Below are 18150 nucleotides of genomic sequence, written 5' to 3'. Positions count from 1 at the left end.
ATTCTCTTTGGTTGTCCCTTGTCCATTTTCCGTCTTCTGATTGGTCGTTGGCGCTGTCTGTCAGGGGCGGCTGACGATGTGGGTGGACCTGTTCCCCAAATCCCTGGGAACCCCCGGACCCCCGTTCAACGTCACGCCACGCAAGGCTAAGAAGTAGGAGCACACGCGTTCAGACATGCACACTCTGATCAGTCAGTCAGTCAGAAGGTCGCTCAGTCAATAAGTGTGTTGACCAGTCAGTCGGTCAATACATTAGAATGTCAGTTAGTCAGTCAATCAATCAGTTTTTGTTTCAATTAATCAATTAGTGTCAATCAGTCTTTGTTCAGTAAGTCAGTCAGTCAATCAATCAATCCAGAAAATGACCATGTGGTGAGTTTCACTGTCTTACACTCCATCATTCCGTCAGTCACATGATAACGACATCATTCAAACGAACTGTAATCAACACACCGATGAACACGTCGACAGCTTTGCTTCTCGTTCAGGTTCTTCCTGCGCTGCATCATCTGGAACACCAGCGACGTCATCCTGGACGACGTCGGCATCACCGGGGAGAAGATGAGCGACATCTACGTCAAAAGGTGGAACTCAATCGTTTCATTTTCGTTCTCTTTTGAAACTATTGAATCAAACAAAGAATGAATAACCGTGAAACTCTCTCTCTCTCTCTCAGCTGGCTCGACGGTCACGAACACAACAGGCAGAAGACCGACGTCCACTACCGCTCGCTGGGCGGAGAGGGGAACTTCAACTACAGGTTCCTGTTCCCCTTCCACTATCTACCTGCAGAGCAGCTGTGCGTCGTCGACAGGAAGGTGAGCCCGTCATCTGTCGACGTGACGCCAAACAGAGAAATATTTAGGAACCAACCAATACACCCGCATGCACCGTCCTGCTGCCACAAAGCACTAAGTGTGGATTAATCCGCCGCTGAAAGTAGTCCCCAACAGATTTCCTCCTGTTTGAGTAACGTTTGATGAAAACTACAATGTCCTGCTGTTTTAGGGAATATCTAAGTATTACTCTTTACTCGTGTTATTTTGTGCCTTTTCTAATATTCTAGTATTCTTCTTGCTTTCCGTGTGTTTACTTAACCTGGTTGAAATTGATTAATCCATTAATTGTACATCCCTTCCGTTCGTGACTAATCTGCTGCGGCCGGCAATTAACAAGAATAATGAAGGGACATTTCTAGGAGAAAGAGGAGTGAATGAGATGCTTCTGTTGAATCTCTGAGACTCGACAGAAACATCCAGCGCTGCAACAACACGGCGCTGAGAGCTGGAATAACAGCACGGCTGTCGTCTGCTTTACTTGGCGAGCGCGTCGAGCCTCTTCAGCCGTCCGCAGACGACGTGTTTTACGACGGCGCTCGCTCGCTCGTAGCAGCATCTTCAATCAGCGAGCAGCTGAGAAGACGAGGGGGCAGTTTTAAACTGTATTTAAAAAAAAGAATAAAAACCTCTACTGGGTGGAGAGTTTTTCGCTGGAGCCAGAAATTGAGTTCACGAAGCCAGAAACCTCAGAGGTTGATGATATAATCACTGAGTCACAGGGGCTGATCAGCAACACCATCGACGCTTGTTGTCTGTACTGCAGCTCATAAAACACGTTGAGATATATATATATATATGTATATATATATATGTATATACCAGGGGCTTCTGGATGACTTATTTAACAATGTTTACCTCCTTAAGTGCTTGCATAAGTGCAAATAACAAATAATCTGAGGAAAAATAATATGTTTATAAGACTAAGAGAAGTGTTTTCCCTATTAAAATGTATGTAATCAAACGGTATGTAGTTTAGCTTTGTCAATAATAAGACTTGATAGAGCTTATGTGGAGAGAGAGGGGGAAAGAGGGTTGGAGGACATGAGGGAGAAGACTGAACAAGACCTTGTACTTTGCAGTCTGGCAACAAAAAGGAAGTTGATTGATGTTGTTAGATATTGCAGAGAGTGCACACATGCACGCACACACACACACACACACACACACGCACACACACACACACACACACACTCGTGTACAGCGTCCCACCCCTGCTTTTGACAGCTGTGGAGTGATAACTTAATGTACTTGGACAAAGTCTGTGGATAAAGTCAGACACACACGCACAGGGAGTAGTGTGTTTACTCTCAGTGTTTGTGTGTGTTGTTATGAAGTGTGAGAGCATGATGGGGATTTAGACTGTGATTTAGAGAGTGAGTGTGAAGTCATAGCACAGGCAGCAGAGAGGAGTCATTGAAACATACACACTCGAAGGGTTTTTTGTTTTTTTTTGTTGCAAATATCAGACGTATCGTTGAGCGAAACTCTACACTGTGTTTGCTCCGCCAAGCATCGCTGACGTTATGAGCATCGTATTCAGAGAACGATCAGCAGAGACTGAGTCCCAAACGTCTGAATAGTGAGTTTAAATCCTCTGGTTCCTCTAAAGGATCACACAAAACAGGAAGCGTTTAAAGTCTTTCGTGTTGTTGTTTATTTCCAGCTGTGGCTCAGCACGTAACATCTGTCACATGATAATACAGACTTCACCTGGGTCTATGAAGCCCCGCCCACTCCCAGACAGCCCTACAAAAAAGAAAATGAACAATGTCAACGACAACGTAACAACAACAACTTATTGTTACCCCTGTGAGAGGAGAGGTCTTCACAGTTTATAGTGTCCAGGATCAGATCCAGTAAGACCCCCGAACTCTAACTCAGAGCCAGCTGAAGTGGTTTTGGGCACCGGATTCGGATTCCTGGATACGACTCCGGCAGGAAATCAGCATGTGGGAAAGAAAACTCACTTTTTAAAGTCGTGCCTAAAGCCTCTCTCTCCTCACTTTGCTTTAAATCGATCATCACCTGTCCTGCTCATTCGTCTCTAAAAACAGAGCAGACGTTGGCGACTGCAGCTTTTTAGCTCGCGGAAAATCTCCCTCACCTCGAGTATTTTCAGGAACGTAACAGTGACGTATTGACATTTACTGCGTATCACAGGGGGCCGATATTTATTTCAGGTGTGAAAAGCCAATTTAATTTTTTTTTTATCAACATAACAACAGCCAAAGTGTCACACGCACGGATAGAAAAGAGCGAGGGAGGGAGGGAGGGAGGGAATGGAAAGAGAGCGGGAGGAAACTCAGCGTGCAACCAGCTGCAGAGTGAAGTCCATTAGCACAAAGGTGAGACAGGATCAGATACTGTCTGGCAGTTTAGTGTGAACTCACCAGAGGCGATAATAGGTATAATACACACACACACACCCAGAGACGAGTGTGTGTGTGTGTGTGTGTGTGTGTGTGTGCGTGTGTGCGTGCAGATAGAAAGTGCACCGGTGTGGAAGTGGTGATGTGGTGAGAGATGTTTCGATGGAGTGCTGCTGCAAACTGACGCGAGCCTCCCATCATGTCTCCTAGAGCGTCTCTCTTCCTCTGTCTCGTCATCCAGCACAGTTTTATTTAAAGTATTGTTGCACCAAGTAGACATGAACAAAAGAAGAGATGAGCTGATGGTCTCAGAAGAAGCTTTAGAAAACATAATTAAACTGATTTGCGTACACAATCTGCTTCTCCTTCAGAACAAAAGTGTTACTTTGACTTTACAATGAAAGTTGTGACTTTAGAAACACAAATGGAGTGAATATAGATCCTATAAGACATACTGCAGCTTCTCGTCTGTTATTTCCCTCTGGTCTCTCTGTGTGTCTGCAGGAACATTTCTGGAGTCTGGATAAAGCCGAGACTAAACTGGCTCCTAAACTGACCATCCAGATCTGGGACAATGACAAGTTCTCCTTCGACGACTACCTCGGTGTGTTTACACTGGTTATTGATTTGGTGACGATGGGTTTAGTGTCGCCTTCCTATTTTTTATTTTGACTATTTAAAGTTTGTCTGTTTCTTCCTGTTTAGACTTTTAAACAAAGCAGAGAACATCCTATTTCTAGACACTTCTTTCATCTTTAGCTTTAAATGCTGATTTCCATGATGCACAAACACAAGCATATCTAATATAATGTATTTTTACACATTTATAAGCAGTATTTCTCATAGAAACATCTTTAAAGCACGACGTCCAGTTAAATCTTTATCTAAAACACACGTAAAATGATCGTACTTTGCTTTTTCTCGGTTTGAGGATCAGCAGAAGAGATCCAGGTGCATCGCTCTCTTAAAGGCTTACTGCAGCAGTAACTCCGACTCATACGTACAACCCTTCTGCTTGAACAAATACACTTAATTCATTTCGGGCCCCGACATTTAAACACTTTTTCCCCCGACTCTCTGGCCAAGCGTCAGGCGGTAAATCCATCCGGGCCGCCACATGTGCGTCCAGACAAACTACTGCGATAACATTTATCTTTAGAATTAACGCTCTTCCATTTCCACCGTGTTGGCACATTTCAGACGGAGGAAGGGCCGACTCTTTTTATTTTCTGCTCAAGCTGTCCAAATTCTGCCTTTCCTTCACCCCTGACGCCGCCCCGGCCCCCGGCCCCTGAAATAACTCCTCTCCTCTTCCTCCATTCCTCCTGCTTCATTTCATTGTTGCTGAGCGACCGTCTGCGGTGCGAGAGGAGGAGGAGGAGGAGGATGAGGGATCCAGATCTCCTCCTGTCTGTCACCATCTCGCTCCGATGCAGCGTTCTTGGGAGTTTTTTCACCTCGTATGGTCGTGCGGGTGTGTGGCCACCTCAAAGCATTTCTTCCATCCCCCGCCTGTCTCCAGCTCGTCAGCGCGGACCGCCGATTGTTAATCTTCCGGCACGGTGTGCGAGGGGTCGGACACGAGCCGGTTCCCTGCTGCCCCACCGTCAAGACTCTCTGGAAAAACACTTCCAGTGGACGTCTCGTCTCCCCTCGGCCATCCGTCAAGCAGCAATCCCTCCGTACTTAATGTCAACGGGGATCAGAACTCTACTAACTACCCGTCGCCACAGGATCAGCCATTAGTCACCCGTAACACACTCACTAGTCAGGAAGGGAAACTGGCATCTTAAAGTGATATCCATCTTTCAACATTTGAATGTTTTTATAGACATCGATGTCCAGTTTCCGACGGTATTAATTCATTAAAGCTTTCACGTTCTCTGTTGTGCACCCGGGGAGCAGCATCCATCCAGATGTGATGCATTCCATGTTTGTTTGTAATAAATAGAATTACGCCCAAAGGCTGCTGCAACACAACGCTTCCACTATAATCAATTAAAGTGTCGTAAGTGTTGCGTATGAGCCACGGAGATCCACTCAAACCTAAAATAGTCTATTTATGTTTATTACATGAGACGTCGGGGGCCCTTTTACACAGAAATGGGTCATAAAGCGTCTATATATTTTTATTAAATTACCGTTAAACTGGGAACGACTTAATGAGTGGTTTGGTTTTTAAGAGTTTATATCTTAGCTCCAGCTGGCGGTTTTATCCCCGACATATCCTTCTGTAGTGTGTAGACGTTGACTTACACATATCGCACAAACTCGGTGAGAAACACTCGGCTGGGTCCAAAAACGGAAGAAAAAAATCCCCAAAACTTTGCATTCTGCAGCACATTTGCTCTGCGTAAGTAAGAAACCATCTCACAGTGAGATCAACTCAGACGCCAAATCAGTTGTTCAGAGTCAAGATGTACAGAGAGCGACCAGAAACACTGAACGAGTCAATAAGTTGGATTCAGACAGTTTTTCGTTCAGAAGAAATATGATTTTTGGTGTTGAATGTACCGTGAATGCTTCTTCAGGTCACCTGGTGATGGACCTCAACCACATGCTGCGTCCGTCCAAGTCTCCAGAGAAGTGTGACCTGCAGCTGCTGGACCAGCCGGCGGACCGACTGGTGTCTCTGTTCGAGCAGAAGACGGTCAAAGGGTGGTGGCCCTGCACCTGCGAGCACAACGGGGAGAAGGTCATCGCGGTGAGCAAAAACAAAAACGCACCGCTAGTCTGGCTGTGCCGCTTCCTGTCGGGACCCTAAAGGCTGTTGTCTCTGTCTCAGGGGAAGGTGGAGATGTCTCTGGAGATCGTGCCGGAGCAGGAGCACGAGGAGAGACCCGCCGGCCTCGGCAGAGACGAACCCAACGTCAACCCTCACCTGGAGGAGCCTCAGTGGGTGTCACACACACACACACACACACACACACACACACACACACACACACACGGTCTCTCATCCTCCTCTCTCCTCCCCAGGCGTCCAGAGACCTCCTTCCTGTGGTTCTCCTCCCCCTTTAAGACCCTCAAGTTCATCCTGTGGAGGCGGTTCAAGTGGTCCATCATCGTCTTCATCATTCTCTTCTTTTTCCTTCTCTTCCTCGGCGTCTTCCTCTACTCCTTCCCGGCAAGTTCGATTGTTTGCGTGTGTGTGTGTATGTGTGTGTGTGTGTGTGTGTGTGTGTGTGTCTGTGTGTGTGTGCATGGGTTTTTAATTATTACAACCTCAGTCTTAGTTCCGCTTCTTTTTTTGGCAAATTCTCCTTCATTTGACAGCTGATAGTATAAGAGACAGACAGGTAGATTATATTGTATGCGTCTTAGCCGACGGATCACCAGGATGTCAGAAAGACAGACTGAGGGACAGCCGATGGTCATCTTTGCCGTTAGCCTGAGAGAAAGAAGAAGAAGAAAGCAAATAGTAACATCCTGCATCTGTTTCTCTGTCCGTCCTCTAGAACTACATGGCCATGAGGATGGTGGGACCCTTCGGGCCAGCGAAGGCCGCAGAGTGATGATGATGATGATGGGGGGACGAGGAAGGTGGAGAGAAAACAGAGACGAGCTACAGAACAATGTCCAGTTTCTACAAGTGAAATGAGGCTAAATTTAACTGATCTTCTTCTTCTTGCCTTTATTTGAACGGATTCTGTCATCTTGTTAAAGCGATAACTTTAGTGATGAACTTCATCTGACTCTCTGTGTGTGTGTGTGTGTGTGTGTGTGTGTGTGTGTGTGTGTGTGTGTGTGTGTGTGTGTGTGTGTGTGTGTGTGTGTGTGTGTGTGTGTGTGTGTGTGTGTGTGTGTGTGTGTGTTCCAGATAAGTTTACACTCTTTTGTACAGATAGACCCGATTAGCAATAGCGCCCCGAGGTTCACGAACGCCTCTGACACGTGTGTGTGTGTGTGTGTGTGTGTGTGTGTGTGTTTCCATTTGTGCCTTCACTGTCTCTCCACGCTGTACTGGATGAATTTTCCAAAAGTTGCTGTCAGATCTCAGCATGTGTCGCCGGCGTCCTCGCCGTCCCGCCGACGCCTCTTTCATCCCTCTCTCCGTCTCCTCTGCGCCCCACGCAGAGAAGAGGGAGAGTTAAAAAAAACCCGTCGCCCAAAAAAACGCCGCCATGTTTGAAAAAAAAAAAAGCGGGAACAGAATCAAAGATTGTGATGCTGTTGCCTGATCTTTTTACCGCCCGCTGTTTCCCCGGCGGCGCTGCGGCACATTCAGGTCAGGCGGCGGTGACGGAGCAGCTTCAAACCGTCAAAGTTTTAGCGCTCTAAAAGTTCAGTCTTTGTGAAGAAGAACCTGAAAGAAAGATTCTCTCTGAATCGTCTTTACAGTCTTTACAGTATACATCGTAATCACGCGTGCTGCCTTCAAGTACAATCAGAAATCCAAGATGTATCATTGGAAAAGCATCGTTAACCTGTGTTATATATTTGCTTCCTTCATCTCCTCCTCTTCCTCCTTAGCTTCATCCTCTTCCTCTTTATTTCCTCCTTTTTTCCTCTGCCTGCACTTACTTTTCCTCCTGTTCTCCTTTCCTTTTTTATCCTCCTCTCCTTTCTTTCCTCTCTTCTCCTCTTTGTGTCCCCTTTTTATTACATTATGCTCCCCCCTCTTCTTCATCCTCCATCTTCCCTCTCCTCCTTATTTCCTCTGCGTCTCCTTGCGTCCTTCCTTACTTTCCCTGCTTCTTGCGTCTCCTTCTGCACTTCTTTCACCTCCTCTTCTTCCCACCTTCCCCTTTCTCTTTCCTCCCCTTCATCTTCTGTGCATCTCATCGTGTTATGAACTCCACTCTTCTTCTCTTATTTATTTTTCGCATCTTCTCAGTGTTTTTTTTGTTTGTTCTCAAGCTCAAAGTTTAGGCGCGATCACGTGTTCGGTTTGTTTTCTTTGGTTCGCACCGGAGTGGAAAAGTTGACTTTGTCCCGTTTGGTTTGGTTTCTTTTTTCTTGTTTTTTTTTCGTTCACACTAACCGATTACGAGCCAACCGGGCCTTGTAAACAAAAGTCACACGGACTCACAAGCAGCTCATTTTGTTGGACAGAGTTTTGGTCGCCCTGCCAGGTCAGAGAGGGTTTAGCAGCTCTGCTAGCCTCGGCATTTATCACGGTGATTAACCTTTGAAAACGTCTGACTGTGAGCACCGCTCCACAATCCAGTTCCTTCTGCTCGGCTGAGGGACTCGCTCGCTATCAGATGTCATTCGTCTCCTCGTGCTCATAAAGTGTAAAACTAGTTCTTGTGTGAAGCGTTTGATACCCTCGACACATTTGCACGCTGCACTTAAATGAAAGCCAACTGACTGAACGCACCACATATCTGTTAAGAAGAGGACGACTTGTGTCACGATGTTTGTCTTGTTCAAGTGCATTACTTGTGTTAGTATCTAGAAAATAGCGTCGCGTATTTAAAAGAGCTTTCAATGTCCTGCTGATGTAAATCCACGAGCCTCAACATTGAAAAACTGTATTTGACAATCCTGCTGTCGCCTGCTATCTTTGGTATTTTATTGCTCGTTCAAGGTGCCTTCATACCGCAAAGTTCGTCTTTAAACGTTAGCTCTGGGCTGTATTTTCCCGACGTTATTCCTGTCAGTAAATGCGACGTGCCTTTAGCCTTCAGCTTTGTTGCCTTTACATACGGTGACACTAATCCGTGCCTCAGCAAAGAGACCACTAACAACCAAAACGCTTTATTAGCTTTAACTTCCAGTTGCCTTCATGAAGCTTGTTGCCATGCAAGTGAAGTTCTGAAGTTGGAATTATAAAAAATGACTCTTTAAAAGAAATAGTTTGACATTTTGTAAACTAATACACTGTAGTAGAAAGTTAGATCGAAGATCGATACCACTTAGCTTAGCTTAGCATAAAGACTGGAAACAGTTAGCCTGACTCTGTCCAAAGGTAGAAACATAATCTTTAAAGTTCACCAATTAACCAGAGGAGACTCCAGGAAGTCACTGCGCCCGGCCAAGAAATAGTCCCCCACATAACATTTTTGGAGTTTTAATCAAACAAGATTTAACATGTTCATTATTTAGCTTCAGAGTTACTGGTTGGTTGGTATATTTCACATAATGTCAAACTATTTCTTCAGTGAATGAGAAAATGCAGTCCCTCTGAATTAAAAAGGAAACTCTCCAAAATTCTGTTTTGTATGTGCAAGAAATGCATGTTTGATATTCTTAAAGTTTATTATTTTTTTTTAAAGCCTTACATTTAGACTTGCACTGAATTATAAAAGCAGAAAGAAAGACGGATAGAAGCTCAATATTTCTGTTACTGTTACTAAAACAGAATGCTTTACCGGATTCAGCATTAACACGTAGGGACTGGAAATAAAAATTGTTTTTTAAATCCAGTTTTTGCACCATGCCTGACAGTATTGATGATGTTTTAATGTATTCTGGAAGAAACAGACTGAATGTATTCCAAAACAAAACATGTATTTGAACTCATATCTACAAAAAGCAACAGTGTGCACTGCATTATGTCAATATTATCAATAAAACTGCAATCCTGATCAGTGAAGAGTTGTTTCTTTATGTCACATAAAAGGTCATTACATGCATTGTATTTTTTATGAACTGTCCTTTCCATTGTACGTTTCTGCGAACCACGGGACACGTTGAACGTCGAGCCTTCAACATCTGCGAGGCCATTAGGTCAGAGCTGTGTGGTTGTCTGAAAGTAATGCACACTCCCCAGCCAATCAGAGGCCTGCACTCCCAATAAGAACCCTTAGAACTGGACGGGTACATTATCTTTACGGTTAAATTAAACCATTGGTGTTATGATCATAAATTGTGGTTTTGTTGGTTATGTTTTTTGGCCAAGATACACCGTTGATGCAGCCCATCTGTGTGTGTTCAAGGTATAAACTGTAGTATCTACTGTGCAGTTAAGGAGGATTAAAATGGAAGTATGTGTGTTTCGCTCCGTGACCTCGGTGCGAACCTGCAGCGTCGACAGAAGTTTGACTGAAAACCCGCTCTGACCGATTCCTCTCTTGAGCTCCCGCAACCTTGAATTATTGCTTTGCTTTCCCACCTCTCCCTCGTCTCCTCCCTCCATCTGCTCCTTCCTCTCCTCCTTCCCTCCCGATTCCACCGTCCCGTAACCTCTCTCTCTCTCTCCCTCTTTCTCAGGGGTGTTGTTATGGTCAACGTGAACTGCAGGTGAACCTCTGACCACAGTGTGTTGGGTTTGTGCAGTGTGGGTGGGCCGTGACGGTGGTCTGTCTTCGCTCCTCCATCTCTCGCTCTCTCGCATTTTCTTTGACCTTCGCCGTCTTCCTCCTCCTCACCCTGCCCTGACCTCCCTCTCTCCTCCAGTATGCTCATCACTTCCTCTGTCACACAAATTTCTCACTTTTTATTCTTTGTCTGTGTTCACACTGCAGCTGAAACTGTCCCAAATGTATCGGACGGTTTCTAATCCGCAAAGCTGCGTTGAAAATCTAAATAAAACATGAAAGTTACTTTGAGAACATGTGAACAGTTTTTTTTAGTCTTTTTTTACAAAGTCTGGTGTCATGGAGGAAAACATACACCACAGTTTGTTTTAACAATAACAATTAATAATTCTGTGCAAAATAAACAGTGAAAGTTGTGGTGCTGTTTTATTTAGATTTTATATTGTATGATGAGTTCAAGAGACAAGACATGATTTGTTGAAAAAAGTGAAACATTAATAATCAATTTATGTTTGTATCAGTTATTTGCATCACAGCTAGTTTGTGAACAGCCCAGTCGCCACCAAACAATGTTGGCATCGTACATTTCTGCAAAAAAAGAATACATTGTTGCGTTACGTTGTTGCGTTACGTTGTTGCGTTACGTTGTTGCGTTACGTTGTTGCGTTATTTAAACTCAAACAGTGCTGTTTTTTGGAACCTTAACAGAGTACTTTTGTTGCCTAACCGTAACCAAGTAGCATTTTGCGTAACTGCAAGTTTGATATGAGGCTGATATGAAACGTATATTTGGTTCAGAAAACGTCGACATTCAACATATCCCATGGTTTGCAGAAACGTACGTTTCCGAAGTTTTTCTTCTAATAAATAATGTTTCGCCGATATCCATGGAAATAAATCCTAATACTACAGTACAGCAAGTAGTCCCTGAAGATTAAGCCGCTACAGCGACACTAGGACTTGTTTTTACTTTGCCAGGTGTAAATATTTCTGTGAGTGAAGATGATGGCAAAGCTTTGTTATCATGCAACTCTTACTAATCTAGCTACTCTTATTTGTTTGAAATGTTTTGGGGACTGTTTCTTCTGCTTTATGTTGCACTTGTTTTTAGTCTCAATTATGTAGCAGCATTTTAATGACTTGAAGTGAGACTACATCCGTAGAATCCGCTTCATTCCACTTTTATTTTCCTTTTCTTCTGCGCCCTGAAGCCTCGATCACATCCACCTCTCCGTCTCCAGCCTTTCCCACCCGCATCGTCCTGATGCCTCATCTCACTGCTATGTTAATCACACCCACGGATGAAATAAATGTTTTATTTACAGCCAACGTCCATTGGTGCATTGTGTGTGTGTGTGTGTGTGTGTGTGTGTGTAGGGCGGTTTTGAACATGGACAGGGTCAAAGTGCACCTCATTCACCAGACGTGATGGAAAATGACCGGAGGGGAGCCTGGCAAACAGGATTCTAGTTGTTTCATTATCACCTCACAGACACACACACACACACACACACACACACACACATGTGTAGCGGCGAGGAGGCCTATAACATCAAACACTTGCAGCGAGTAAAACCACAGTAGCCCCATTTGTACCTGTGAGTCTATCCTTCTCACTGCCAAAGTTCAGGCCGCTGATATCAGCTTACAAACTCTCTCTCTCTCTCTCTCTCTCTCTCACACACACACACACACACACACACACACACACATGTGCAGACATATGATATCAGCTTGCAAACACTCACCGCACACACACACAGATGTGCGTTAAGCGCTGACACCTCTGAGGTCGTCCACGGTGCAAATCCCCTTTGACTCAATGAAGCCGTCTGTCAGTGAGCGCTGATGTTCACCGCTGGCTTCTAAGTCGGGTTTACACTTTGTTTTTTCGTGGGATGAAATTCAGGAAAAATAAATGACTCCTTTGTATTTAGATCCAGCCAGTGGTGGGATAAGTAGGCCTACTCAGATATTCTAATGAAGTACTAAGTACTAAAGAAAACAGTTCCAACATGAAACTGCTGATGATTTGTGGAAAGAGACATGTTTTTGTCATATTTTTAACTGCTTTTTTGGGGGGACAGAACGGAAAGATTGCGATAAAAATAAAAAACCCACTCACAATAAATAGATTAGGGTGAATTTTGATTATTAGTCGTGAATATCCTCACGAGTAAACTAAAGAGTTCAGCCTGCTATCATGGGAGAAAAGTGAAAAATAAAGCCTGATTTAAAGAACATGTAAGAAAGAACAGACTCGCACAATGTTACATTTTGATTTATCCTTTATTTATACAAGGGGGCCTTATGAATTATGATCGTCCGCGGGGTGTAATCGTGCGTGGATCTGTTGGTAATGCCTCGGGGCTCCGGTAGCTGCAGGTGTGCTGCGGGTCTCCTGAAACCTCTTCACTGAAGGTAATTCATTCCGCTCCTCAGAAGCACCGTAAACTCGCGGACACGTTATTTCCTACATGACTTATGTTGCGCACGGAAGTGATACACGTTTAATGTTGAAAGAGCTCGAGGCTGACGTAAACACGGTTTAAACCAGCAGCAGGTGACCTCGCGGCCGCTGATTGCATTTGACGTCACTGTCTGTGCTGAGCTTCAGTATCACTGGAAGTCACTTCATGCTTCATTTGATTTAAATTAATTTAAATTCGACAGGGGCGATGCCACGTGGAGGGCATGCAACTCATGTTCAACTCTCTAGTTGGGTTTTTACATGTTCAGCGTTATTAATAATATATATTTTTTAAATCACACACCTTAATACACCAACTATATAATGTTAGACCAATACACCTTTTTTTACCAAGCACTTAACCTCCACTGTAAAGAACTTTATATTTGAAATTATTAGATTTTAGTTGGTAATATCTTCCAGAGTTTAAAGTTCTGTATGGAAACATATGATCAGCCAAATTTGTTGCATTTAATGTATTAGTAAAAAAGTAAAAATATATATCTCATAATTCAGATTTCACATGATTCTGATAATTTAAATACATTTAAAAAAAATGAAATGAATAATCTAGTCAAGCTAACTTTTTGGCATATGTGGAAAAACATGTTTTTTTTGCATTTACTAAAATGTAATACAATACTACATTTACCATTCACTGTGTTTGAGGGCCCAACAGAGTGCATCGTGTCCTTTAGGGCTGTCAATTAGTTGACTAATCGCTCGTTTTGGTCTGAGTCTACAAAGATTTCTTTCATCGATTATTTACTTTTTAAATGCTTATTTCCAAGAAACTTCTGAGTAAACACAAGATTAAAGATCCGTTGATTAAGTCAACTAATCGATAAGTCGACGAAGGATTTCTTTCACGTTTACTAAACACAGATCACCATATTCTACACGCACGTTTGTCCGTATCATCTTGAATTTGACCTCGTCCACTCACAGCACACATTTCCTCCACATTGTGAGTGCTGCGGTGCGACCGTCAGCTCCAGTGGAGTCGTAGTTGTTTCCCTCAGTCCATATACCACCAACACACGGCAGTAAAGTCCTTTTACACGCCATGCTCCTCTCATTAGTCCTCGTGTTAACTAGCAGCGAGGAATGCAGCTTGAACAGCTCAGTGGAAAAAGCAATATAATTTAACAAGATGCTAATCACCAGATTGCTGAGGTGTTTAGTCACCGTGTGTGTAGCTGCAGGTAGGGGGGGGGGGGTCTTTACCTCATCCTCTTGGTTCACCTCAAATGCTTCTGGTGTGAGCAGCTGGTGGGCTGATGAGGGATCATCATTGCATTAAAATATAACTATCCTTTAATATTCTGTTGAGACACGATTATTTACAAACCAGATCTCTCAATGAGGCCTTCGTCAGTCACTTATCTTCATTCAACTCATTGGCTGTGCTGATCCCTGATAGGCTCCCTGTCCTGTCATGTGACACGCCTTCAAACCAGGACAGTTTCAATCTCAAGCGGCTTCATATTTGACCTTCATACATTCATTTCTTCTGTTCTCCACGTGTTGTGTACATTGTGTATTTTGACTTCTGCCCTCTGAAAACTGTAAAAACACATTCCTGAATTTTCCCAAGATGCCCCTCTCTAAATCCCTCCGCCCCTCTGCCGTCGCAGATGTCCTGACCCCTTCGCGCGGAGTTCAAACAAACCTCCCAAAAAGTTACGAGGGAGGCGAGCCGAGCCGCAGGAGGAAGAGGAGCGTGAGAGCAGCAGAGCGGACGTCCAGACGTACTCTGAGGGGACTTCTAAAGGAAACGGCTTCCACATTGTGACCAACAGTAAGTGTGAAAAACACTCGCACGTCTTCAAGGTCTTTGACGGATGTCACTCACACACTTACCAACGCCCCTTAAGAGTCAAGGAGAGGCTCCTGACACTAAACACCCGAAACCCGCTCGTCCATTTCCTGTTGCGGGACAGGAAGTTAAACGGGTCAAGGAGACAGAAATAAACCGCCCTGTTTCTCATGTTTTTACTCAACACCGCCATGACTGTATCTATGTTGTTCAGTGTGGGAGCTGTAACTTTGTCCTGTCTCACAGTCCCAACAAACAAAACAATGCCTGGTATTGTTTGACTTCTATTGTTGTGTGTGAGAGTGTGTGTGTGTGTGTGTGTGTGGCCTTTTATCACACGTACACACATTTTACCAAAACAGCGGGACGTTATGATTACAAATTAGCATCGGTGCTAATAAGATTTCAGGCCGCATTGGAGGGACTTTTATTTCGTCTCGTTAAGGCAGATGGGGGGGGGGTATTTACTTCTCTGGCTCGTTTTATTTATGATCCGATTTGAGTTTCTTTGTTTTTTGCTGCCGATACCGATCGTCGATGAGCCATATCTGCCGATACAGACGGTTGTTGTTGTTGTTTTTGTTAAAGCAGCTGGTACACAAGGCTCCGGACGTTTTTCACCAACGCCCCGAAAAATCATTTCACGTAAACCATCGATTCTAAATTTAATCAATTGACGTTCTTATAGTCATCTATAGTGATTATCTGTATAAAACCACACGATTGAAATGATAAGGAAATAAAAGATTGTGTTTTTATTGATTAAAAATTGGAATTAGTAGTTTTAATGATGTATTATAAGCAGTGTATTTTTGTATACTTTAGAAATAGTTTGTGTGTGCTTCAAAGCGTGCATGCTTTCCACGTGATGTAGCCGGAGCTTTTTCCGGAAACACAATATTCGTCAAATTTTATTGTTTCGTCTTGTAAATGTCTTTTATTTTCTGTCGGCTTTGCTGAACTTTATTTTGTTCAGGTCACAGATGCTCCGATCAATCGACCAGCGATTGCACTCTTCATCCCACAGTGCTTTTTGTATTTTCCAATTTGTTGTCTGGGTTTATGTGCCCACTCTGGTGTGTTTTTGTTTGTTTTACAGTTTGCTTTCTGGTGGTCACAGTTGCACAATATCCCAGATGGTAAAGTGAGCTTCGTACTGTGATGATTGCTCTATAAATCTGAGTGCACACAGAGTTAGGTTTTTGAGAGCAGCTCATTGTTCATTGTCTCGTTGGTACGAGGGCCGGCCGGCCGGCCGGTCGGTCGGTCACTGAACTCTTCATCACGGTTGTGTCCTCGTCCGCGCTTTTAAAAATCAAAATATAATATATTGGATAAAAATCCAATAATGAGGTCGGTTTGTGGGGCCGTTTGGCAGAGCGGCGTTTGTGTTGGTGACGCTTCTGAGGAAACGTTGACTTTGTCATAAATAACTCGTACTTAGTCGAGTCCAACCGGGTCCGGAGTGGGGCGAGACCAGGTCAAGAGAAATAGTGTATGTAAGACAAGAACAGGAAGTAACAAAAGCACGATTTTCACCAGTAAAACGTGATTCTGCAGTAGACCCACCATGAGGTAGTTATACTGCAAATGAGCTGTCTTACTTAAAGGCACCATAGGCTCGCTGCTTCCCCTAGTTTCCACTCTTGATGCGAAGCTAAGCTAGCCTCCTGCTCAGGGTCGGCTTCGTACGGACATGATGGCGGTATCAATCTTCTCATCTCAACTTTAACTTTCTGAAAAGTCGTAAGGACAGATCTGACAAACTGTTTGCTGTCCCTATTGTTGATGTTAAAAAGTAGTTGCCACTGATGGCAACCAAAGGCCAGGAATTGGTTGCCAATTTGTCAAAATGGTTGCAACTGGCAACCTGGCAACCCTTACTGTCGGGCCCTTGTAAGTGATGTGAAACACTGGTCATGTAAACAGGTAGATGGATGACCAGCATACTGGTGTGAAATATCTTGATGGATAAAGAATAAATACCAAAATCACAGCCTTCTCACTGAGAAGTATAACTAAGCTCTTGAGCTGAGCTTTTTTTAATCTTCTACATGAAATTTGAACCCTTTTTCTTTTCCATCGCGCCCATTATTTCCTCATCTGACGATACTTCACGGGAGCGATCCGTCAGCGGTGCGGCCGCCGGGCCTTCAATATAAAATACAACACTAGAACCCTTCCAGACTCCTCAGTGTCACAACCTTTATTGACACCGCTCGATGCCAGCAGCACCGGACCACCACGGCTGGCACTTCAGAGAGCGTTTCCTTGAACCTGTCTGTGTGTACGCGTGTGAGTAAACGCACAGTGTTCTGTGTGAGATTGCGCGTCCCGATTCGGAGGTTCTATAACGACTCTGATTGGTTTCAGTCTGGGGAGAACTGACGCCAACAAGGACAGACGAGCCTCGGCTTAATATTTTGATCCACTCATGATGTGGTTAGCTTCCCCGTGTGTGTGTGTGTGTGTGTGTGTGTGTGTGTCATCTCCTACCTTGTCCTGAAACATTAGACGCCTGTGGAATGTCGACGGGCTTCGGAAAGAAAAAAGAAATCAAAGCTGGAAAACTGTTTCCAGCCAAAAACTATTCCAAATCCATTTACTTCAATCCTTTATTGACTCTTTTTGTTCATATATATTTTCTACTTTTTTTTTTTACTCCCTCTCTTCACCGACTCCTGGCTGCTTTACTGTAATACGTTATTCCTTTTTCTTATTTATTCTTACTCTACTTTCCTGCTCTAATCCCTCCTCGTCATGCTGCTTGCTAATTTTATTGGTCTTTCTTTTCCTGCGTTCGCTCCGTCGTCCTCGTTGCATTTCTTTTAATTAAAGTTCAGTTTATATGTCATTCCTGAAGCCGGGGCTTATAGCGGCGCAGTACAAGTTAAATCAGTGTGTAGACTCCATGTTTGGTTCAGAATGATGAAAAGGACCAATCGAACGACTGGGACGCCGGCCAGCTTCATGATGTAATATCCTGTTGGGTTTAAATCCTTTTATTTGAATGTAGCTCTCCGTCTTTTCTTCCCTGCTTTGCATCCTTGAGTTAATGCTAAACACACACACACACACACACACACACACACAGTCTCATATCCTTTCACTCACCTCTGTAAATGCGAGCAGGAAAAGAGGGTTTAGACGTCAGAGAGGAAACGGCCAAAACATTATTCCAATATGTTTTTATTGCTGCGATTATTAGATTTCATAAAATAAAATCCATTTTAACGGAGCTTGTTTTCTCAGCCTGTTTCAGAATAAAAGCAGACGATTTGTGTGTGTACATGCTCTCTCTCAGACTCTCATCTGTGTGTTTGTGACGCTAAATGCTATTTGTGTGTGTGTGTTTGCGTGTTCAAAGGCTACAATAGAGCTATACATCGGTGCTAATTCTGTTCCACGGCTCGGCTCAGTTTCCACTGACGACCACTTAACATCACGA

General features: G+C 43.9%; 1 protein-coding gene across 1 annotated transcript in view; it reads left to right on the top strand.

Annotated features, from left to right (window-relative positions):
• Window positions 1-9741, top strand: part of dysf (dysferlin, limb girdle muscular dystrophy 2B (autosomal recessive)) — a 58827-nt gene extending 49086 nt beyond the window's left edge. The window contains exons 50-57 of the mRNA XM_076092405.1: window positions 65-153; window positions 489-584; window positions 677-818; window positions 3713-3812; window positions 5740-5912; window positions 5994-6103; window positions 6188-6335; window positions 6667-9741. Coding sequence (XP_075948520.1) covers window positions 65-153; window positions 489-584; window positions 677-818; window positions 3713-3812; window positions 5740-5912; window positions 5994-6103; window positions 6188-6335; window positions 6667-6723 — 915 coding nt within the window. The 3' untranslated portion in view covers window positions 6724-9741. The remainder of the gene's footprint in view (window positions 1-64; window positions 154-488; window positions 585-676; window positions 819-3712; window positions 3813-5739; window positions 5913-5993; window positions 6104-6187; window positions 6336-6666) is intronic.
• Window positions 9742-18150: the final 8409 nt, after the last annotated feature.

This window comes from Anarhichas minor, unplaced genomic scaffold (assembly GCF_050575085.1).
Source record: "Anarhichas minor isolate MPS153535 unplaced genomic scaffold, ASM5057508v1 ptg000016l, whole genome shotgun sequence".
In the NCBI taxonomy this organism is placed as follows: domain Eukaryota; kingdom Metazoa; phylum Chordata; class Actinopteri; order Perciformes; family Anarhichadidae; genus Anarhichas; species Anarhichas minor.
Note: the sequence above shows the minus strand (reverse complement) of the source record. Positions and strands in the feature narration are given on the sequence as shown.